Source organism: Triticum aestivum, chromosome 1B (genome assembly GCF_018294505.1).
Source record: "Triticum aestivum cultivar Chinese Spring chromosome 1B, IWGSC CS RefSeq v2.1, whole genome shotgun sequence".
Lineage (NCBI taxonomy): Eukaryota > Viridiplantae > Streptophyta > Magnoliopsida > Poales > Poaceae > Triticum > Triticum aestivum.
Genome location: NC_057795.1, coordinates 411,621,541 through 411,646,335, shown reverse-complemented (window position 1 = coordinate 411,646,335; position 24,795 = coordinate 411,621,541). Strand labels below are relative to the sequence as shown.

General features: G+C 45.1%; 1 protein-coding gene across 1 annotated transcript; it reads left to right on the top strand.

The window, feature by feature from the left end:
* Window positions 1-21,196: 21,196 nt before the first annotated feature.
* LOC543270 (expansin-B2) lies at window positions 21,197-22,876 on the top strand. Its single transcript, XM_044513537.1, has 3 exons — window positions 21,197-21,551; window positions 21,647-21,756; window positions 21,992-22,876. Exons 1-3 carry the CDS (start codon window positions 21,374-21,376, stop codon window positions 22,517-22,519), a joined length of 816 nt encoding a protein of 271 aa, XP_044369472.1. The 5' UTR covers window positions 21,197-21,373; the 3' UTR covers window positions 22,520-22,876.
* The last annotated feature ends 1,919 nt before the right edge of the window (window positions 22,877-24,795 follow it).

The window sequence follows — 24,795 nt, the reverse complement described above, 5'->3', positions numbered from 1 at the left end:
GAGGGAGTAGTTCACCCTCGGGGCTGAGGGTATGTACCAGTAGCTATGTGTTTGATCTCTCTCTCTCTCATGTTCTCTCTATGGCACGATCTTGATGTATCGCGAGCTTTGCTATTATAGTTGGATCTTATGATGTTTCTCCCCCTCTACTCTCTTATGATGAATTGAGTTTTCCTCATGAAGTTATCTTATAGGATTGAGTCTTTAATGATTTGAGAACACTTGATGTATGTCTTGACGTGCTTATCTGTGGTGACAATGGGATATCATGTGCCACTTGATGTATGTTTTGGTGACCAACTTGCGGGTTTCGCCCATGGACCTGTGCATAGGGGTTGGCACACGTTTTCGTCTTGACTCTCCGGTAGAAACTTTGGGGCACTCTTTGAAGTACTTTGTGTTGGTTGGAAAGATGAATATGAGATTGTGTGATGCATATCGTATAATCATGCCCACGGATACTTGAGGTGACAATGGAGTATCTAGGTGACATTAGGGTTTTGGTTGATTTGTGTCTTAAGGTGTTATTCTAGTACGAACTCTTGAATATATTGATCCGAAAGAATAACTTTGAGGTGGTTCGTAATCTACAATAATCTCTTCGTTTGTTCTCCGCTATTAGAGGCTTTGGAGTGACTCTTTGTTGCATGTTGAGGGATTATTATATGACCTATCTATGTTATTATTGTTGAGAGAACTTGCACTAGTGAAATTATGAACCTTAGGCCTTGTTTCCTACCATTGCAATGCCGTTTACACTCACTTTTATCGCTTGCTACCTTGCTGTTTTTATAATTTCAGATTACAAATACCTTTATCTACTATCCATATTGCACTTGTATCACCATCTCTTCGCCAAACTAGTGCACCTATGCAATTTACCATTGTATTGGGTGTGTTGGGGACACAAGAGACTCTTTGTTATTTGGTTGCAGGGTTGTTTAAGAGAGACCATCTTCATCCTATGCCTCCCACGAATTGATAAACCTTAGGTTATCCACTTGAGGGAAATTTGCTACTGTCCTACAAACCTGTGCACTTGCAGGCCCAACAACGTCTACAAGAAGAAGGTTGTGTAGTAGACATCACACATCATTGAATAATAATATGAAGCATAAAGCACCATGTTCAAGTAGAGGGTACAGCGGGTTGCGGGAGAGTGGACCGCTGAATATAGATGGGGCGAAGGTGATGGAGATGTTGATGAAGATGATGGCGGTGTTGGTGAAGATCACGGTGATGATGATGGCCCCCGGCGGCATTCCAGCGCCACCGGAAGCAAGGGGGAGAGAGCCCCCCTTCTTCTTCTTCTTCCTTGACCTTGTCCCTAGATGGGAGAAGGGTTTCCCCTCTGGTCCTTGGCTCCCGTGGCGTGGGAGGGGCGAGAGACCCTCCGAGATTGGGTCTGTCTATCTCTCTCTCTCTCTGTTTCTGCGCTCCTAGATTCTGCCCTTTCACCGTTTCTTTTATATCCGGGGATCCGTAACTCCGATTGGATTGAAACTTTCGCCCAGATTTTTTCTCTGAAAATTAGCTTTCTTGCGGCAAAAGAAGAGCGCCAACTGCCTTACGGGGGGGGGGGGGCACGAGGGTCAGGGGCACGCCCAGTAGGGGCAGGCATGCCCCCTGCCTCGTGGCCACCTCGGGCACCGTCTCGCGTTGATTCTTCCACCCATGTTTCCCAAATATTCCAAAAATATTCTATATCCATTTTTATCCCGTTTGGACTCTGTTTGATATGGGGTTTCTGCGAAACATAAAATATGCAACAAACAGGAACTGGCACTAGGCACTGGATCAATATGCTAGTCCCCAAATAATATAAAAAGTTGCCAAAAGTATATGAAAGTTGAATAATATTGGCATGGAATAATAAAAAATTATAGATACAACGGAGATGTATCTGCATCCCCAAGCTTAATTTCTGCTCGTCCTTGAGTAGTTAAATGATAAAAAAGATAATTTTTGATGTGGAATTCTACCTAGCATAATCTTGATCATATATCTAATCATGGCATGAATATTAAGACGCGAGTGATTCAAGGCAATAGTCTATCATTTGACATAAAAACAATAATACTTCAAGCGTACTAATAAAGCAATCATGTCTTTTCAAAACAACATGGCCAAAGAAAGTTATCCCTACAAAATCATATAGTCTGGCTATGCTCCATCTTCATCACACAAAATAATCAAATCATGCACAACCCCGATGACAAGCCAAGCAATTGTTTCATACTTTTGACGTTCTCAAACCTTTTCAACTTTCACGCAATACATGAGTGTGAGCCATGGATATAGAACTATGGGTGGAATAGAATATGATGGTAGAGGTTATGTGGAGAAGACAAAAAGGGAGAAAGTATCACATCAACGCGGCTAATCAACGGGCAATGGAGATGCCCATCAATTGATGTCAATGCGAGGAGTAGGGATTGCCATGCAACGGACGCACTAGAGCTATAAGTGTATCAAAGCTCAAACTGAAACTAAGTGGGTGTGCATCCAACTTGCTTGCTCATGAAGACCTAGGGCATTTGAGGAAGCCCATTGTTGGAATATACAAGCCAAGTTCTATAATGAAAATTCCCACTAGTATATGAAAGTGATAACGTAGGAGACTCTATATGAAGAACATGGTGCTACTCTGAAGCACAAGTGTGGTAAAAGGATAGTAACATTGCCCTTTTTTGGATGGGATTCTTTGGCCCCCTTTTTGTTTATTATTTAGGCTTCTTTGGCCTCTTTTTTTATGGGGCAATGCTCTATAATGATGATCATCACACTTTATTTACATACAACTCAATACTAGAACAAAGATATGACTCTATATGAATGCTTCCGGTGGCGTACCTGGATGTGCAATGATCTAGCGTAGCAATGACATCATAAAATGGATAAGCCATGAAAACATCATGCTAGCTATCTTACGATCATGCAAAGCAATATGAAAATAAATGCTCAAGTCATGTATATGATGATGATGGAAGTTGCATGGCAATATATCCCGGAATGGCTATGTAAATGCCATGATAGGTAGGTATGGTGGCTGTTTTGAGGAAGATATAAGGAGGCTTATGTGTGATAGAGTGTATCATATCACGGGGTTTGGATGTATCGGCAAAGTTTGCACCAACTCTCGAGGTGAGAAAGGGCAATGCACGGTACCGAAGAGACTAGCAATGATGGAAGGGTGAGAGTGCGTATAATCCATGGACTCAACATTAGTCATAAAGAACTCACATACTTATTGCAGAATTTATTAGCCCTTGAACAAAGTACTACACGCATACTCCTAGGGGGGAGGTTGGTAGGAGTTAGCCATCGCGTGCCCCCGACCTTCACGCAAGGATAAACAATCAAAATACAATGTGCACCAATTTGGTTACATAGTTAGTAGACCATACGTGCATGCTTTGGGAATCACAAACCTTAACACCAATATACTTAGTAAACACAACCATCTACTAGTACCTCCCACATATTATCATCTCTATATCGCAAAACTATTGCAAGGAATCAAACATATCATAATCAGTGATCCACAAGTTTTACGTAGGAGTTTATGACTAACCAGAACTAATCAGAACCGTTTGACTTTCCAGTAAAAAAAATGTAAAATCACGCACTACAGCCAAAGTTTCTGTCCTGCACCGTACAAACCAACAAGCATTGTAAACATCCTAAAGGCAAACCTTGGCACATTATTTTTATAATACAATGGAATTGTACAAGGGGATAATTATTTTTGATGAAAAGTTTCTGTAATTAAGATTCACAAAGTTTCCGTGAGTATGAACAAAGTTCAAGGAGCTCTCCCACTTCAACAATGTTTGTCTCTCTCACTTTCACTTTCCTTTTTGAAAAGTTTTGGGTTCCCCTCTTTATTTTTTTTGTTTTTAAACTTTATGAAAGCACTCAACAGAAATAAATGACTCTCTAAAACTTTCGGGTTGTCTCCCTGGCAGCGCTTTCTTTAAAGCCATTAAGCTAGGCAAATAGTGCTCAAGTAATGAATCCACCTGGATCCCAAGGTATATCAAAGCCAATTTTAATTAACAATGATTTGTAATCTAGTAGTGAGCACAAAGTTACACATATGATGTAATTACAAAGTTTGACTCTCTTCCTATGCATCGGCATGTCATAAAAGAACAATTCATGCACACAAAGTAAAGGCCAATACATAGTATAAGTAGTTTCTTGCAATTTTATCATATTGGAAACATAGAGAGGTGCAGATATAGTTCCTCTCTCATAATAATTGCAAGTAGGAGCAGCAAGCACATGCATATTATATTATCAAAATCATCATGTGCAACGGTAAAAGGCAACGCATCAATATAATCCTTAATAAGCACAAACTTCTCCGATATAGTGTAGTTGGGAGAATTCAAAAAGATAATAGGACTATCATGTGTGGGTGCAATAGCAACAATTGCATGCTTAACATAAGGAACTATAGCAAGTTCATATCCATAAGCATCATTCATATTGGCATCTTGGCCACAAGCATAGAAAGCATCATCAAAAAGGGATATTTCAAGAGAATCAACGGGATCATAACAATCATCATAGCAATCATCCTTCGGTAAGCACGAAGGGGAATTAAATAATGTATGAGTTGAAGAGTTACTCTCATTAGAAGGTGGGCACGGGTAGCTAATCCGCTCTTCCTCCTTTTGTCCTTCGCTCTCCTCATCATCTTTTTCATCCAATGATCTCACAGTTTCATCAATTTCTTCTTCCATAGACTCCTGCAAAATATTACTCTCTTCTTGGACAGCGGAGACTTTCTCAATAAATGCATCAATATCGGAATTGTATTCATAATTTTCATAGAAATATCTAAGTATAGCAAAATTTTCAGGTCTGTAAACTGAATCATCAAAATCTTCAAACTCTTTAAACATAGATTCAATCTCATAAGCACCCATAAAGCAACGAATTCTTCTATTTGTTCCACATCATAGTAATCATAGATACCATTAGAATAAGAAGCCAAGGTTTTATTATCATTTAATTTTCATGAAAAGGGAAGGTGTGGAGACTTCATCCTAGAGCAACAAGTATAATCATGTCTCAAGCATAGATCCCAAGCATACCAAAGCAACATATAAATTTGATCCCATAATAGTTTCCCTTTTTGTGTCAAGCGATAATCCCTAAAGTATTCACGCTGATCCAACGTGTCTCCCATAACATAATTGAATGGGGTTTTCTCAAGATTATCAAAGTAGTACATAATTTCTTTCACATAACGAGCATCGAGGGTTTTAGAAGGTTCCCCATCTCCATGAGTAGTAAGTACACCTATTTTTTTGGTATTTCGTGTTCCATATCCATAACTAGAGATAGAGAACAACTTAGAACAGCAAATAAAAATTACTTAGTGATAAAGCAAACAAGCACACACGAGAATATTCACCACACGCTATGACTCCCCAGCAACGGCGCTAGAAAAAGGTCTTGATAACCCACAAGTGTAGGGGATAATTGTAGCCTCTTTCGATAAGTAAGAGTGTCGAACCCAACGAGGAGCTAAAGGTAGAACAAATATTCTCTCAAGTCCTATCTGCCACTGATACGACTCTATGCACGCTTAGTGTTCGCTTTACCTAGAACAAGTATGAAACTAGAAGTACTTTGTAGGTGTTGTTGGATATGTGTGCAAGATAAATAAGAACACGTAAATAAAAGCTAGGGGCTGTTTAGATAAAGAAGCAATAAAGTAAATATAGCGAGTTTAGAAAAGTGGTGGTAGGAGTTATGGAATTGTCCCTAAGCAATTGACTACTTTACTAGACCGATAGCAAGTTTTATGTGGGAGATGCATAAGCTAACATACTTTCTCTTCTTGGATCATATGCACTTATGATTGGAACTATAGCAAGCATCCGCAACTACTAAAGATCATTAAGGTAAAACCCAACCATAGCATTAAAGCATCAAGTCCCCTTTATCCCATACGCCACAACCCCCTTATCGGGTTTATGCTTCTGTCACTCAAGCAACCCACTATAAACGAATCATGAACATATTGCAACACCCTACAGCGCGAATCCCTCACGCTTGTGCGACACGAAGGGCACAATAGGACAGCAACATAACCACAGGCAAATTAAACCAATCATAGCAATTCATCAATCACCGATAGGACAATGAAAATCTACTCAGACATCAGAGGATGGCAACACATCATTGAATAATAATATGAAGCATAAAACACCATGTTCAAGTAGAGGGTACAACAGGTTGCGGGAGATTGGACCGCTGAATATAGATGGGGGAAGGTGATGGAGATGTTGATGAAGATGATGGCGGTGTTGGTGAAGATCGCGGTGATGATGATGGCCCCCGACGGCGTTCCGGCGCCATCGGAAGCAAGGGGGGAGAGCCCCCTTCTTCTTCTTCTTCCTTGACCTTCTCCCTAGATGGGAGGAAGGTTTCCCCTCTGGTCCTTGGCTCCCATGGCGTGGGAGGGGCGAGAGCCCCTCCGAGATTGGGTTTGTCTCTCTGTCTCTCTCTGATTCTGCGCTCCCAGATTCTGCCCTTTCACCATTTCTTTTATATCCGGAGATCCGTAAGACCGATTGGATTGAAACTTTTGCCCAGATCTTTCTCTGAAAATTAGCTTTCTTGCGGCAAAAGAAGAGCGGCAACCACATTATGGGGGGCCCACGAGGGTCAGGGGCGCGCCCACTTCCTCGTGGCCACCTCGGGCACCGTCTCGCATTGATTCTTCCTCCCATATTTCCCAAATATTCCAAAAGTATTCTCCATCTGGTTTTATCCCGTTTGGACTCTGTTTGATATGGGGTTTCTGTGAAACATAAAACATGCAACAAACAGGAACTGACACTAGGCACTGGATCAATATGTTAGTCCCAAAAATAATATAAAAAGTTGCCAAAAGTATATGAAAGTTGAATAATATTGGCATGGAACAATCAAAAATTATAGATACGACGGAGACGTATCAAGGATGAGAATGATGACGAGCTTGACGTGGACCCAGAAACTATCAGGCTCCTTTGCCTTTATGGTTTCTTTTGATTTGTTGGAGTAGACTGTCAATAGTAGCGCTGGTCAATCCTAGTATTATTTAATTATATACCGTTGATCTATGCAATAGTATGATATACACAGTGCGTAATTATGGCTTAGTAGTGTCAAACAATGTTGCCATTAAAATATGTCATAGTACTAATGATTTATGTATCAAAAGTGTCATGGTTAAAGTGAAATGGTATCGAGTGGTTGAAGGAGAGCCTTCTAGGTTTAGGGTTTAGGGGCCACGATTCACCATCATTATTCCATTTGTGTGTTGACTATCAGTAGGATGGTGCTCCCTTTAGGATAAATCGATGTTTTTGGAGGAAGGGTCCCGAGTGCTGTCGTACGGGATAGTTGTTGTACTTCTCCTATTGTGAGACATTGGTAAAGCTAAGGATGGCAGTTTTACCCATGGGCATGGATACCCATGGGTACCCGACCCGCGTGCGTAGGGTATGTGCACATTTTCATGCCCATGGGCAATGCCAAACCCTACTGACTAGTCGTGGGTAGGGCATGGGTCTGATTTTTCTCCCATGGGTACGCTAATATATATCCTACTCAATTATCTTAGTGTGGGTCGCATGTGTAATAAATACTAACCTACCGAGTCTGTGCATGTAATTAGCTTCGTTTCTCACCCCATCCTCCTCCCAACAACCAATTCCCCAACCGTAGAAACCTCTCAGTGGCTAGAGTCTCCACCACACAATGGAATAGCAGTTATGCAACCACCCATCAATGTTGTCTTGAGCAGCCAACCCACCGGGCACATGTACCATATGGTATGGGCATGGGCATGGATACTCACCCGATGGGTAGGGTATGGGTATGATATTACTCCCATGAGAAACATGGATATTGGTAATGGTATTATTGTACCCACACCATACCATACCCATTGACATCCTTTGTAAAGCAGGAAGGGAAGTACAACAACGACCATCACTGATATTCAAAATACCAGTGAGTGAGTTCCAACTATATACAACAACACTTGAGAGATGAGAATTGTTGAACGGTGCCTCGATGCACCAAAAGTCAACCCACACGCCAAATAAATTAGCCTTCTAGGTTAGGGGTTTAGAGGTGAGGATGAGCGTCATTTTCTGATGCCAATGAAATAGAATAAAATTATGCTTTGTTGTTTGATGCGTAGGTTATATTTCCTTCATGGCACATTTTCCGTTAATGAACTATTAGGTTATAGCACCAACCTCACGAACATGGTGTTGCACGATGATTCCCCGCCCTTTAGGGTATATGTTGGGGAACGTAGCAGAAATTCAAAATTTTCCTACGTGTCACCAAGATCTATCTATGGAGAAACCAGCAACGAGGGGAAGGAGAGTGCATCTACATACCCTTGTAGATCGCTAAGCGGAAGCATTCAAGAGAACGGGGTTGAAGGAGTCGTACTCGTCGTGATCCAAATCACCGGAAATCCTAGTGCCGAACGGACGGCACCTCCGCATTCAACACACGTACAACCCGGTGACGTCTCCCATGCCTTGATCCAGCAAAAAGAGAGGGAGAGGTTGAGGAAGACTCCGTCCAGCAGCAGCACAACGGCGTGGTGGTGGTGGAGGAGCGTGGCAATCCTGCAGGGCTTCGCCAAGCACCACGGGAGAGGAGGAGTACTTGGGAGAGGGGGAGGGCTACGCCAAAACTTGGGTGCGGCTGCCCTCCCACCCCCACATATATATAGGGGCAAGGGAGAGGGGGGTCGGCCCCCTCAGATCCAATCTGAGGAGGGGCGGCAGCCAGTGGGGTTGCCTTGCCCCCCAAGGCAAGGGGGCGCCCCCCTTTAAGGGGTCCCCCAGGCCCTAGGCGCCTTGGGCCTTGGTGGGGGGGGGGGCGCACCAGCCCACCTGGGGCTGGTCCCCTCCCACACTTGGCACATGCAGCCCCCTGGGGCCGGTGGCCGCACTTGGTGGACCCCCGGGACCCTCCCGGTGGTCCCGGTATGTTACCGATAAAACCTGAAACTTTTCCGGTGAACAAAACAGGACTTCCCATATATAAATCTTTACCTCCGGACCATTCCGGAAGTCCTATGACATCCGGGATCTCATCCGGGACTCCAAACAACATTCGGTAACCACATACAAACTTCCTTTATAACCCTAGCATCATCGAACCTTAAGTGTGTAGACCCTAGGGGTTCGGGAACCATGCAGACATGACCGAGACGTTCTCCGGTCAATAACCAACAGCGGGATCTGGATACCCATGTTGGCTCCCACATGTTCCACGATGATCTCATCGGATGAACCACGATGTCAAGGACTCAATCGATCTCATATACAATTCCCTTCGTCTAACGGTATTGTACTTGGCCGAGATTCGATCGTCGGTATCCCGATACCTTTGTTCAATCTTGTTATCGGCAAGTCTCTTTACTCATTCCATAACACATCATCCCGTGATCAACCCCTTGGTCACATTGTGCACATTATGATGATGTCCTACCGAGTGGGCCCAGAGATACCTCTCCGTCAACCGGAGTGATAAATCCCAGTCTCGATTCGTGCCAACCCAATAGACACTTTCGGAGATACCTGTAGTGCACCTTTATAGCCACCCAGTTACGTTGTGACGTTTGTTACACCCAAAGCATTCCTACGGTATCCGGGAGTTGCATAATCTCATGGTCTAAGGAAATGATACTTGACATTAGAAAAGCTTTAGCATACGAACTACACGATCTTTTGTGCTAGGCTTAGGATTGGGTCTTGTCCATCACATCATTCTCCTAATGATGTGATCCCGTTATCAACGACATCCAATGTCCATGGTCAGGAAACTGTAACCATCTATTGATCAACGAGCTAGTCAACTAGAGGCTTACTAGGGACATGGTGTTGTCTATGTACCCACACATGTATCTGAGTTTCCTATCAATACAATTATAGCATGGATAATAAACGATTATCATGAACAAGGAAATATAATAATAATAACTAATTTATTATTGCCTCTAGGGATATTTCCAACAGTCTCCCACTTGCACTAGAGTCAATAATCTAGTTCACTTCGCCATGTGATTAACACTGATAGGTCACATCGCCATGTGACCAACATCCAACGAGTTTACTAATGTCTAAACTAGTTCACATCACCATGTGATTAAGTCTCAATGAGTTCTGGGGTTTGATCTTGTTTTTCTTGTGAGAGAGGTTTTAGTCAACGGGTCTGCAACATTCAGATCCGTATGTACTTCGCAATTCTCTATGTCATATTGTAAATACTGCTTCCACGCTCCACTTGAAGCTATTCCAAATGGTTGCTCCACTATACGTATCCGGTTTGCCACTCAGAGTCATTCGGATAGGTGTTAAAGCTTGCATCGACGTAACCCTTTATGTCGAACTCTTTATCACCTCCCTAATCGAGAAATATGTCCTTTATTTACTCCAAGGACAATTTTGACCGCTGTCCAATGATCTATTCCTGGATCATTCTTGTACCCCTTGACTAACTCATGGCAAGGCACACTTCCGGTGCGGTACACAGCATAGCATACTACAGAGCCTACGTCTGAAGCATAGGGGACGACCTTCGTCCTTTCTCTCTCTTCTGCCGTGGTCGAGCTTTAACTCTTAACTTCATGCCTTACAACTCAGGCAAGAACTCCTTCTTTGACTGATCCATCTTGAACACCTTCAAGATCATGTCAAGGTATGTGCTCATTTGAAAGTATTGTTAAACATTTTGATCTATCTTATAGATCTTGATGCTTATTGTTCAAGTAGCCTAATCCAGGTTTTCCATTGAAAAACACTTTTCAAATAACCCTATATGCTTTCCAGAAATTCTACATCATTTCTGATCAACAATATGTCAACAACATATACTTATCAGAAATTCTATAGTGCTCCCACTCACTTCTTTGGAAATACAAGTTTCTCATAAACTTTGTACAAACCCAAAATCTTTGATCATTCCATCAAAGCGTACTTTCCAACTCCGAGATGCTTACTCCAGTCCTTAGAAGGATCGCTGGAGCTTTTAGCATCCTTAGGATCGACAAACCTTTCTGATTGTATCACATACAACCTTTCCTTACGAAAACTGGTGAGGAAACTCGTTTTGACATCCAATTGGTTGATTTCATAAATGCAGCTAATGCTAACATGATTCTGACGGACTTAAGCATCGCTACAGATGAGAAAATCTCATCGTAGTCAACTCCTTGAACTTGTGAAAAACTCTTCGCCACAAGTCGAGCTTCACAGATGGTGACATTACCGTTCACGTCCGTCTTCTTCTTAAAGATCCATTTATCTCAATGGATTGCCGATCGGGCAAGTCCACCAAAGTCCATGCTTTGTTCTGATACATGGATCCTATCTTGGATTTAATGGCTTCTAACCATTTGTTGGAATATGGGCCCACCATTGCTTCTCCATAGCTCGTAGGTTCTTTGTTGTCTAGCAACATGACCTTCAAGACAGGATTACTGTACCACTCTGAAGTAGTACGCATCCTCATCACCCTACGAGGTACGGTAGTGACTTGATCTGAAGTTTCATGATCACTATCATAAGCTTCTACTTCAATTGGTGTAGGTGTCACATGAACAACTTCCTGTGCCCTACTACACACTAGTTGAAGTGATGGTTCAATAACCTCATCAAGTCTCCACCATCCTCCCAATCAATTCTTTCGAGACAAACTTTTCCTCGAGAAAGGACCCGATTCAAGAAACAATCCCTATTGCTTTCGGATCTGAATTAGGAGGTTTACCCAACTGTTTTTGGGTGTCCTATGAAGATGTATTTATCCGCTTTGGGTTCGAGCTTATCACGATGAAACTTTTTCACATAAGCGTCGCAGCCCCAAACTTTCAAGAAACGACAGCTTAGGTTTCTCTAAACCATAGTTCACACGGTGTCATCTCAACGGAATTATGTGGTGCCCTATTAAAGTGAATGTGGCTGTCTCTAATGCCTAACCCATGAACGATAGTGGTAATTCGATAAGATACATCATGGTACGCACCATATCCAATAGGGTGCAACTATGATGTTCGGACACACCATCACACTATGGTGTTCCAGGCGGTATTAATTGTGAAATAATTTCCACAATGTCTTAATTGCGTGCCAAAGCTCGTAACTCAGATACTCATCTCTATGATCATATCATAGACATTTTATCCTCTTGTCACGATGATCTTCAACTTCACTCTGAAATTACTTGAACCATTCAATAATTTAGACTTGTGTTTCATCAAGTAAATATACTCAACATCTACTCGAATCATCTGTGAAGTAAGAACATAACAATATTCACTGCATGCCTTAGCACTCATTGGACTGCACACATCAAATGTGTTACTTCCAACAAGTTGCTATCTTGTTCCATCTTATAGAAAACGAGGCTTTTTCAGTCATCTTGCCCATGTGGTATGATTAGCATATCTCAAGTGATTCAAAATCAAGTGAGTCCAAACGATCCACCTACATGGAGTTTCTTTATGCGTATACACCAATAGACATGGTTCGCATGTCTCAAACTTTTTAAAATGAGTGAGTCCAAAGATCCATCAACATGGAGCTTCTTCATGCGTTTTACACCAATATGACTTACATGGCAGTGCCACAAGTGAGTGGTACTATCATTACTATCTTATATCTTTTGGCATGAAAATGTGTATCACTACGATCGAGATTCAATAAACCATTCCTTTTAGGTGTAAGACCATTGAAGGTATTATTCAAATAAATAGAGTAACCATTATTCTCCTTAAATGAATAACCGTATTGCGACAAACATAATTCAATCATGCCTATGCTCAACGCAAACACCAAATAACAAATATTTAGGTTTAACACCAATCTCGATGGTAGAAGGAGCATGCGATGCTTGATCACATCAACCTTGGAAACACTTCCAACACATATTGTCAGCTCACCTTTAGCTAGTCTCCGTTTATTCCGTAGCTTTTATTTCGAGTTACTAACACTTAGCAACCGACCCAGTATCTAATACCCTGGTGCTACTAGGAGTACTAGTACAGTACAAATTAACATAATGTATATGCAACATACTTCTATCGACCTTGCCAGCCTTCTTATCTACCAAGTATCTAGGGTAATTCTGCTCCAGTGGCTGTTCCCCTTATTACAGAAGCACTTAGTCTTGGGTTTGGGTTCAACCTTGGATTTCTTCACTGGAGCAGCAACTGATTTGCCGTTTCATGAAGTGCCCCTTCTTGCCCTTGCCCTTCTTGAAACTAGTGGTTTCACTAACCATCAACAATTGATGCTCCTTCTTGATTTCTACTTTCACGATGTCAAACATCGTGAATATCTCAAGGATCATCATATCTATCACTGATTTGTTATAGTTCATCACGAAGCTCTAGCAGCTTGGTGGCAATGACTTTGGAGAAACATCACTATCTCATCTGGAAGATCAACTCCCACTCGATTCAAGTGATTGTTGCACTCAGACAATCTGAGCACAAGCTCAACGATTGAGCTTTTCTCCCTTAGTTTGCAGGCTAAGAAAAATCGTCGGAGGTCTTATACCTCTTGACATGGGCATGAGCCTGAAATCCCAATTTCAGCCCTCAAAACATCTCACATGTTCCGCGATGTTTCAAAAACGTCTTTGGAGCCTCAACTCTAAACCGTTTAACTGAACTATCACGTAGTTATCAAAACATGTATGTCCGATGTTTGCAACATCCACAGACGATGTTTTGGGGTTCTGCACACTAAGCGGTGCATTAAGGACATAAGCTTTCGACTGATCGCATAATCGCTACTGTCAACTTTCAACTATATTTTCTCTAGGAACATATCTAAAACAGTGGAACTAAAGCGTGAGCTTACGACATAATTTGCAAAGATCTTTTGACTATGTTCAGGATAATTAAGTTCATCTCATGAACTCCCACTCAGATAGACATCCCTCTAGTCATCTAAGTGATTACATGATCCGAGTCAACTAGGCCGTGTCCGATCATCACGTGAGACGGACTAGTCATCATCGGTGAACATCTTCATGTTGATCGTATCTAGTATATGACTCATGCTCGACCTTTCGGTCTCTTGTGTTCCGAGGCCATGTCTATACATGCTAGGCTCGTCAAGTTAACCTAAGTGTTTCGCGTGTGTAAATCTGGCTTACACCCGTTGTATGTGAACGTAAGAATCTATCACACCCGATCATCACGTGGTGCTTCGAAACGACGAACTTTCGCAACGGTGCACAGTTAGGGGGAACACTTTCTTGAAATTTTAATGAGGAATCATCTTATTTACTACCGTCCTTCTAAGCAAATAAGATGTAGAAACATGATAAACATCACATGCAATCAAAATAGTGACATGATATGGCCAATATCATTTTGCTCCTTTTGATCTCCATCTTCGGGGCTCCATGATCATCATCGTCACCGGCATGACACCATGATCTCCATCATCATGATCTCCATCATCGTGTCTCCATGAAGTTGTCTCGCCAACTTATTACTTCTACTACTATGGCTACCGGTTAGCAATAAAGTAAAGTAATTACATGGCATTGTTCAATGACACGCAGGTCATACAATAAATAAAGACAACTCCTATGGCTCCTGCCGGTTGTCATACTCATCGACATGCAAGTCGTGATTCCTATTACAAGAAAATGATCAATCTCATACATCACATATCATTCATCACATTCTTCTTGGCCATATCACATCACATAGCATACCCTACAAAAACAAGTTAGACGTCCTCGAATTGTTGTTTGCATGTTTTACGTGGCTGCTATGGGTTTCTAGCAAGAACGTTTCTTACCTACGCAAAACCACAACGTGATATGCCAATTGCTATTTACCCTTCATAAGGACCCTTTTCATCGAATCCGTTCGGACTAAACTGGGAGAGACTGGCACCCGCTAGCCACCTTATGCACCAAGTGCATGTCAGTCGGTGGAACCTGTCTCACGTAAGAGTACGTGTAAGGTCGGTCCGGGCCGCTTCATCCCACAATACCATCGAAACAAGATTGGACTAGTAACGGTAAGCATATTGAACAATATCAACGCCACAACTACTTTGTGTTCTACTCGTGCATAGAATCTACGCAATAGACCTAGCTCATGATGCCACTGTTGGGGAACGTAGCAGAAATTCAAAATTTTCCTACGTGTCACCAAGATCTATCTATGGATAAACCAGCAACGAGGGGAAGGAGAGTGCATCTACATACCCTTGTAGATCGCTAAGCGGAAGCGTTCAAGAGAACGGGGTTGAAGGAGTCGTACTCGTCGTGATCCAAATCACTGGAGATCCTAGTGCCGAACGGATGACACCTCCGCGTTCAACACACGTACAACCCGGTGACGTCTCCCATGCCTTGATCCAGCAAGAAGATAGGGAGAGGTTGAGGAAGACTCCGTCCAGCAGCAGCACAACGGCGTGGTGGTCGTGGAGGAGCGTGGCAATCCTGCAGGGCTTCGCCAAGCACCACGGGAGAGGAGGAGTACTTGGGAGAGGGGGAGGGCTGCGCCAGAACTTGGGTGCGGCTGCCCTCCCACCCCCCACATATATATAGGGGCAAGGGAGAGGGGGGTGGCCCCCTCAGATCCAATCTGAGGAGGGGGGCGGCCAGGGGGGTTGCCTTGCCCCCCAAGGCAAGGGGACGCCCCCCCCCCCCTTTAGGGTTTCCCCCAAGCCCTAGGCGCCTTGGGCCTTGGTGGTGGGGGGGGGTGCACCAGCCCACCTGGGGCTGGTCCCCTCCCACACTTGGCCCATGTAGCCCCCTGGGGCCGGTGGCCCCACTTGGTAGACCCCCGGGACCCTCCCGGTGGTCCCGGTACGTTACCGATAAAACCCGAAACTTTTACGGTGACAAAAACAGGACTTCCCATATATAAATCTTTACCTCCGGACCATTCCGGAACTCCTCGTGACGTCCGGGATCTCATACGGGACTCCGAACAACATTCGGTAACCACATACAAACTTCCTTTATAACCATAGCGTCATCGAACCTTAAGTGTGTAGACCCTATGGGTTCGGGAACCATGCAGACATGACCGAGAAGTTCTCCGGTCAATAACCAACAGCGGGATCTGGATACCCATGTTGGCTGCCACATGTTCCACGATGATCTCATCGGATGAACCACGATGTCAAGGACTCAATCGATCCCGTATACAATTCCCTTCGTCTAACGGTATTGTACTTGCCCGAGATTCGATCGTCGGTATCTCGATACCTTTGTTCAATCTCGTTACCGGGAAGTCTCTTTACTCGTTCTGTAACACATCATCCCGTGATCAACCCCTTGGTCACATTGTGCACATTATGATGATGTCCTACCGAGTGGGCCCAGAGATACCTCTCCGTCAACCGGAGTGACAAATCCCAGTCTCGATTCGTGCTAACCCAACAGACACTTTCGGAGATACCTGTAGTGCACCTTTATAGCCACCCAGTTATGTTGTGACGTTTGGTACACCCAAAGCATTCCTACGGTATCCGGGAGTTGCACACTCTCATGGTCTAAGGAAATGATACTTGACATTAGAAAAGCTTTAGCATACGAACTACACGATCTTTTGTGCTAGGCTTAGGATTGGGTCTTGTCCATCACATCATTCTTCTAATGATGTGATCCCGTTATCAACGACATCCAATGTCCATGGTCAGGAAACCGTAACCAGCTATTGATCAACGAGCTAGTCAACTAGAGGCTTACTAGGGACATGGTGTTGTCTATGTACCCACACATGTATCTGAGTTTCCTATCAATACAATTATAGCATGGATAATAAACTATTATCATGAACAAGGAAATATAATAATAATAACTAATTTATTATTGCCTCTAGGGCATATTTCCAACAGTATACTCCCTGACCGAGGAGGCGTTGGACCACATGCCACATGTCGTGGCCGAACATGCTAGTGAGGAGTACTTGGCCATGCTTGTTCAGGCAAACCCGCAGATCCTGGTGGAGGACCGTGCGGTCTATGTGTCCTTCCAACACGAGCGAAAGGCTGAGGGAATTCGCCATATGATGGCCTGCCTCATTGCCGAGCAACAAAAGTTTAAGAGCATCTCCAGCCGCGCCCCCAACAGGCCCCCCCAGGCAACTTTTTCGGCGCCGGCGCCAAAAAAACGGCCCAGTCGCTTCCCCAGGACGACGAAAAGCGCCGGTTCAGCCCTTTTTTCCGCCCGGCGGCTGCAAGCCGAACCCGGCGCGCTGGGGGCGCTTGGGGGCTCCGCCGCAAGGGAAAAGCGCGGCTGGCCCACGGCGTCAGGTGGAAAGTCAAGATTTTCTTCCCCGACTCGCCTCCCACCCCCCGCGCTCTTGGCCGCCACTAGGTATATCCCGGTGCCTCCCCGCCGCCCTTCACTGGTACATAGCCATTCCTAGCCGGAAAAATAGCAGAGGTTCGCCGCGGCAGCCCCTCCGACACCAGCTGGGCGTTTTCGGCCGCCGTTTCCGGCCGCAGAGGGGCAGTTTCACGGAGGGTGCATGCCCACCATGCGCAAGGTGTTCGGTGATTTGCCTGCCTCGGCGATGGACTCGGATGACGAGGAAGTGCTCGCCGTGCTGCTGGTGGAGGAAGCCGAGGACGACGTCCAGGAAGAAGAGCATCTCATGGTGCTCGCCGCCCTCGCCCAGCTGCTGGCGAGCAATGAAAAGCCGCGGCGAGGTGGCTCGGTGCCAGGGCGTGTGAAAAGAAAGAACCGGCATCGTCTCGAAGGCTACTGCATGCTCTACGCCGACTACTTCGCCGATGCTCCACTTCATGGCGACAGAACATTTCGGCGCCATTATCGGATGAACAGAAAGCTTTTCCTCTAGATTGTGAATTCCATCCGGGAGTTCGACAACTACTTCAAATGCAAGATGTATTGCACCGGCAAACTTGGATTCACCTCGATCCAGAAATGCATGACAACGATGAGGATGCTTGCATACGAAACTCCCGGTGACTCACAGGACGACTATGGGCGCATGGCCGAGTCCACCAGCCTAGAGTGTTTCTACAAGTTCTGTCGGGCAGTGGTGGCAGTGTTTGGACCACAATACTTGAGAACACCCAATGCGGAAGACACTACTCGGATCCTAGCACAGAATGCAGCAAGAGGATTTCCTGGGATGCTTGGAAGCATCGACTGCATGCATTGGAAATGGAAGAATTCCCATTTGCTTGGCAGGGGATGTACAAAGGCGCCAAAGGCGGTTGCAGTGTGGTACTTGAGGCGGTGGCCACACAGGACCTCTGGATTTGGCACTCCTTCTTTGGTATGCCAGGAACTCACAATGACATCAACGTGCTGCAGTGCTCTCCTGTCTTTGCCAAGCTTGTTGAAGGTCATTCTCCTCCGGTGAACTTTGAGATCAATGGGGGGCACTACAACAAGGGGTACTATCTAGCTGATGGCATGTATCCGTGATGGTCAACATTTGTGAAGACCATCAAAAACCCTGTGCCTGGAGGCAAGAACGCCTGGTTTGCGAAGATTCAGGAGGCTTGCAGGAAGGATGTCGAGCGGGCATTTGGTGTGCTCCAATCTCGATTTGCTGTTGTCCGGTACCCCGCTCAGACCTGGTCCAAAGATCAAATGTGGAAGATCATGACCTGCTGTGTCATCTTGCACAACTGATAATTGAGAGCGATCAGGAAGAGCCAGTGTTTGACACTGAACCATACCACAGGCAGGATCCACTTGCCCAAGTTGATCACCAACTACCGGCAACCTGGACTGCCTACCTCAGTATGCGTCAGGAGATCCGAGACCCACAGGTGCATCATCAACTGCAACAAGATCTGATAGAGCACCTATGGAGGCTCAAGGGCAACACTGGGCGCGACATGTGATGAAATATGAATTTTTTTTATTTGTTGAACTATATAATTTGTATTGAACTATTTGTTGTTGTACTATTTTGTTGAAGTATTTGAATTTTCTGTGATGAAATATGTGAAAAATATATATTTATGTTGATAATGGAACGTCGAGCCACGGCGAACCATGCCGAATATGGGCCTATTCTCGCCCATATGGGCCTTTTTCGCCGAAATGGGGGTTCAAAAGTGGGCCAAAATCGGCACTGGGGGCGAGCTGAGGGCGACGACTGGGCGCAAAACCGGCCCCAGCACCAACTAGTCGCCGGCTCGCCCCCAGGGGGCGATTTTTATGCGCCCTGGGGGGCCGAACGGCTGGAGATGCTCTAAGATGAGCTCGACGAGAAAGAAGTGCCACGTGAGGAGAGCGATGACCCAATCCCGTGGAGTCTGTCGACTACCATTATCGAGGATGTTGGCTCTTCAATTGGGGGAACAGCTCGCCTTGTCCGACTCCACATCATCGGCTTCACTGACTACCAGTTTGAGTAGAACTCCATTCTCGGAGTAGCCCTAGTTAGATAGTTTGATCTCTTTGTAGTGGATGTAGTTGTTGGTGTCGACTCAGAGTTGAATTTGTGATGCTTTTGGGTATATAAATAATTAATTCTTACGTTGCTTAAGTTTCATGTGTTCTTCTAACCTTCTGTTGCTTCTCTTGTTTGTCCAAATCTTGTTCTTCTGTCTTGGTAGATGAAGTGGTATTTAGTGTACCGAGGGAGGTGTCAAGGAGAACAGGTTCTTGCTAACAACAATAGCTCTTATCAAGGGTTTAAGACTAGGCATGAGGCAGAGGATGCTTATTCAAAGTCCGTGCTTAGAGCAAAAAACAATGTTAGATTTGAAAAGGGTGAGGTCAGATAGGGTTTAGTGGACTAAATAACTTGATAATCTTCGTCCAGTCCATCGTCATTGTGGTGTTGATGTTATCGTGTCCATGGTTAGTACATCAGGGCGAATGTTACTCCTTTTCTGTAAGACATAACCAACATCATTAACTGATGAAAATATTTGTTGCGATTCTTTTGCAAACGGTCCAGTAAAATATGAGCGCTGTGACAAAGCATATCTAGAACTCGTGTCCACTGAGATCATCTTCTACACTCAGTGTGTGGTGCTGGTTCATGAACTTTTTTTTTTTCTTGCTTATTCTTACCTATGCAATTGGGACTCAAGCTTGATCATGACCTTCTGCTAGTATATAAAATTGTATGCATGTTTACTTACGAACCTGGAACTCATGCTTGGTTGTTAACTTCGAAACTTGGTGCTTGGTTGTGAACTTATGCCACTGTATGGACATGTTGGTTGTGCTATGTGTATATTGTTGTATACATATTTTTGTCTAAATTGCAGGGCTGGCCCAAGAATGAAAAAAAAAACTGCATTATGGGCTCTTTGCCGAGGGTTACACCCAGCTTACATGCATATGCCGAGAGCTATACTCGGCTGACATGCCATGTGGCATGACCTGGGAGCTGCTTAGGCCCAAATAGCACTGCCCAGTTTCTTTGTAAGCCGAGTGCATTTTAAAAATACTCTGCTTTTCTGTATTAAACGTAGATATCGGCTTACATGTATGTCGTGAACATGCAACATAAATTCAACTTACGCCAGACACGTGGCTGCAGGCGATCGTTCCGGGATGAAAAATTAAACCGAGTGGTACACTCGGTTTAGGGAGGTGCCATGTGGCACTACCATCGATGTTAGTCGTCCGTCATATCATTTATGTTGCCGAGAACCACTGTTTTGAACTCGGCTTTAGGTAAGTCGAGTGCCCATGAATAGGATCTTTGCTTACATCTTATAAGTCGGTCTAATATAAACCGAGCGGCCTAAGTCGGGTGCAACACTCGATTTATAGTAAGCAGAGTTGAAATTGGCCTTTGCCGAGTATTTTTGGTACTCGGGTTTATTTGATTTTCCTGTAGTGTGAAAACCTCTTTAGCATCATTCCCTCGCGAAGCATGGCAATGCGTTAAGATAAGCGAACCGTATATCCTTCGTATCACGACTGCAGGATACAACGTGGGGCCTGATCTTAGGGCATAACGATGGTCTGACTTTCTCTGCAATCAACAATTTTGACTTGTGCACCCACAAAATCATTAGCGGGTGCTCGGTGATCACCTGCCAAGATGTGATTTTATAGTTGTGCGCGCGTAAACCGGTGCCTCTCCATTCCCCTCCATGATTCCCTCCGTAGCCATGTGACCTTGCAGCTCTAAACACGCCATCACGTAGTCGTCGGGTGCAACTGCAACTTGCGCCGACTCGTCGTTCTCACCTCATTTTGCCTATTGGCTTGCCTATAAATGCCTCGGCAATGTCATCCCCTCCAGCCATCACAACAGAAACAGGAGTAGTACTACTACTCCAGCCTCCGGCGAGTACATACCCTACAAGTCTAAGAAGGTTCATAGAAGACCTGTAGTGCCAATATGGCTGGCGTCTCCAGCAATGCCATTGCCCTTGTGGCACTCCTCTCCATGCTCTTCACGTCCGTCCGTTCTGCGGTCAACTACGACACCGCCGTCGCTAGATCCTACACCTCCGGCTGGCTCCCAGCCAAGGCCACCTGGTACGGAGCGCCCAACGGCGCCGGCCCCGACGACAACGGTACGTCTATATGATCCGATGACGGCACATATTTTCATGTCGTCGCTGCACTAAATCATAGTACTAATAATGCTGATGCACCGATCGATTTGCAGGTGGTGCTTGCGGCTTCAAGAACGTGAACCAGTACCCAATCTCCTCCATGGGGGCATGCGGTAACGAGCCTATTTTCGCCGGCGGCGAGGGCTGTGGCATGTGCTACGAGGTACACGTACTGCATTAATTGCACCATGCATGGCGCCGACACCCGACAGTTTCAGTTAAATTAGTTGATGGTGATCATTTTATTAGTTGGTCAAACTCAAACCTGACAGCATCTCCATTTTACGATATCGGTGACTTTTAATTAGTGAATACCCCTGCTGCCATGTGCATGCAAAGCACAATGTACTCCATGGCCAAGTACGTTGACATTTAATTTGTTTTGCTCTGTGCTTCAGATTAAGTGCGAGTACTCCAACAACCCTTCTTGCTCAGGCCAGCCGAGGAGGATCGTCATCACCGACATGAACTATTACCCCGTGGCCAGGTACCACCTCGACCTCAGTGGCACCGCGTTCGGCTCCATGGCCAAGTACGGCCTCAACGACCGGCTCCGCCACGCCGGCATCATTGACATGCAGTTCAGGAGGGTGCCCTGCAACTTCCCGGGTATGAAGGTGACCTTCCACGTCCAGCGTGGCTCCAACCCCAACTATCTCGCGGTGCTCGTGGAGTACGTGAATGTGGACGGGACCGTGGTGCGTATGGAGCTCATGCAGACTATGAACGGCCGCCCGACGGGCTACTGGCAGGATATGCGCCGCTCGTGGGGCTCCGTCTGGCGGATGGACACCAACCGCCCGGTGCAGGGGCCATTCTCCATCCGCATCACCAGCGATACCGGAAAGACGCTGGTCGCCAACAATGCCATCCCGGCTTATTGGCAGCAGGACCATGCCTATTGGTCCAACCTCCAGTTCTACTGATTTGCTTACGTGCGTACTTCTCCGATCGATGCTGGGTTAATCATTTTGGTGTCATCAGGATGATCCCTATTTACGATGATCGAATGATTTTAAGTTATTAGTAGGCACTATGTACTTTCAAGCGTGTTAACTGTCCTCGATTGTGTGTCCTGAATATGTGTGGCTGTCTCTCTCTCTGTGTGTGTGTGTGTGTGTGTGTGTGTGTGTGTGTGTGTGTGAAATGTAAGGAGCTAGGCAAGTGGAGTAGCATCCATGTGCTACCCCGGCCACTATCGCAGTTCCATGCCTGATAAAGTGTGATCCAATTAAGCTTATAAATTAATTCAAATGGATGAAGTTTATGGCCGTGCGGACATATATCATCATGGCCATTAGCTTATCATCGAGTACATGCCGCGGTTCCTGCACTTTCTCGTTCCACGAACCATACCAAAATGTAGATGCAAATTTTGCAAATATTTTTTTTTCTTCCTTAGAGATGAAGATGGACATTTTATTTCTAGCGAAGTAGATCGAGATGTACATTTGCCGTCTATGTCCTTTTTTCTTGCTTTGACAAACATATATCTCCCTGGATTCGAAGTGTGTGATTGGGCACATGCAATCTGAAACCATAGCCCACAGGTAATTAGGAGGGGACCACAGGTCGAGGTTGAGTTAATTCTGGAATCATCGAAAGCAGTCAGTTTGTCCAAAGCAATCATTATGGCAAGACCAAGTGTAGCACAGCCGCTGGATCATGTGTCGTGTGAGAATCGGGCATAGAGTGTCGGCGCCGAGTAGTACCGAAGTGCTAGCTCCAGCAACTATATGCAGACCTGTTGAGCGTGAGTGAAATCTAAGGAGGGCCAAAACAACTAGAGATTAGAGAGGCCGGGGATTAGCAGGGTTTTTTTTGAGGGGTAAAGCAAGATTCATCGAAGTCCACATGCAGTGGGATACGTCTTTGGTCATAGGGCTGGCCAAACCAAACATGGCATCCCAGACCTCTTGACAAAGCAAATTTAGCTAAGTTATGTGCTTCATAGTTTGCAGCACGACTCTCGAAAGTAAAAATACAATGAAAGGTAGAAGCTCTATGATTTATCTCGCTTATAATTGATGCATATCCTCCTCTTGTACCCGTGTTGATGTCCTGAATCACCTGTCGGCAATCTGAAGCAATAACAAAATCTCTGATATTGAGGTCCTCCGCCAGCGCCAGTGCCTCGCGACACGCGATCGTTTCCAGAGTGGCTGAATCGAGGGTTTCTTCAATGACCAGAGCCGAGCCACCAACGTAGCTACCACTCTCATCCCTGCATACCGCCGCCGCCGAACCCCCACGTGATCGAACCGCTGCATCGATGTGGATTTTGCAAAATCATGTTGGTGGTCGTTTTGGTCTTTGATGTTGCCCTGCTGGGGTCCCGGTGGCTATCCTGGACCGTTGTTGCTTATTGTTCAGGACTCCTAGTTCATGGATAAATCGTTGGACGAACATGTGTGCCGCTTGGGGGCTCTGGAAAATTCCTTCATGAATGGCCTTTTGGCGAGCATGCCATATTGACCATAAGGTGACCGTCAAGAGTATGAACTTGTCATAGGGAAGCAATTCCATCAAGGTGAATAACCAATTCTTAGCATTGGGCTCTGTTGTAGCTGTGATTTTATGTGTTACCGCTTCGTCTGTCAAGGCCCATATACTCCGTGAGGATGAGCACTCCAACAGCGAGTGGCGCCACGAATCTTGAACTCCGCACAAGCCACACTGTCCCGAATCTATCATGTGCCGATATGCACGAACATCATTCGTTGGCGGAGACTGTTTTGAGAGTCTCCATAGAAACATGCGGATCTTACCCGGGACGTTAGTTTTCCAAAGAGATTTCCATGATCCCTCCGCTGCTCTAGAACTTGACGGACCTGCCGTTCCTTCTAACCAAGCCTCCCTCCTCTGTCTTGTTGCTACCAGCATGTTGTAAGCAGATTTAACAGAGAAGTTCCCTTTTTTGTCATAGTGCCAGGCCCAAAAATCTGGCATATTACGAGTGCATAGCGGGATTCCCAGTATTACTTGAGCATCCATTGGCATAAACGTCGCTGTGACAAGTTCCTTATTCCAGGCTGCTGTAGTGGGTTCTATGAGTTCCGAGACCATGATGGGGCGGTGGGTTGTTAAACAACCGTATGGTCGAAGCATTGCATCACGTGGTAGCCAATTGTGTTCCCATATGTTTGTAGATGTCCCGTTGCCAATACGTTTGATCAATCCTTGCTTAAGAGTGTCACGTCCT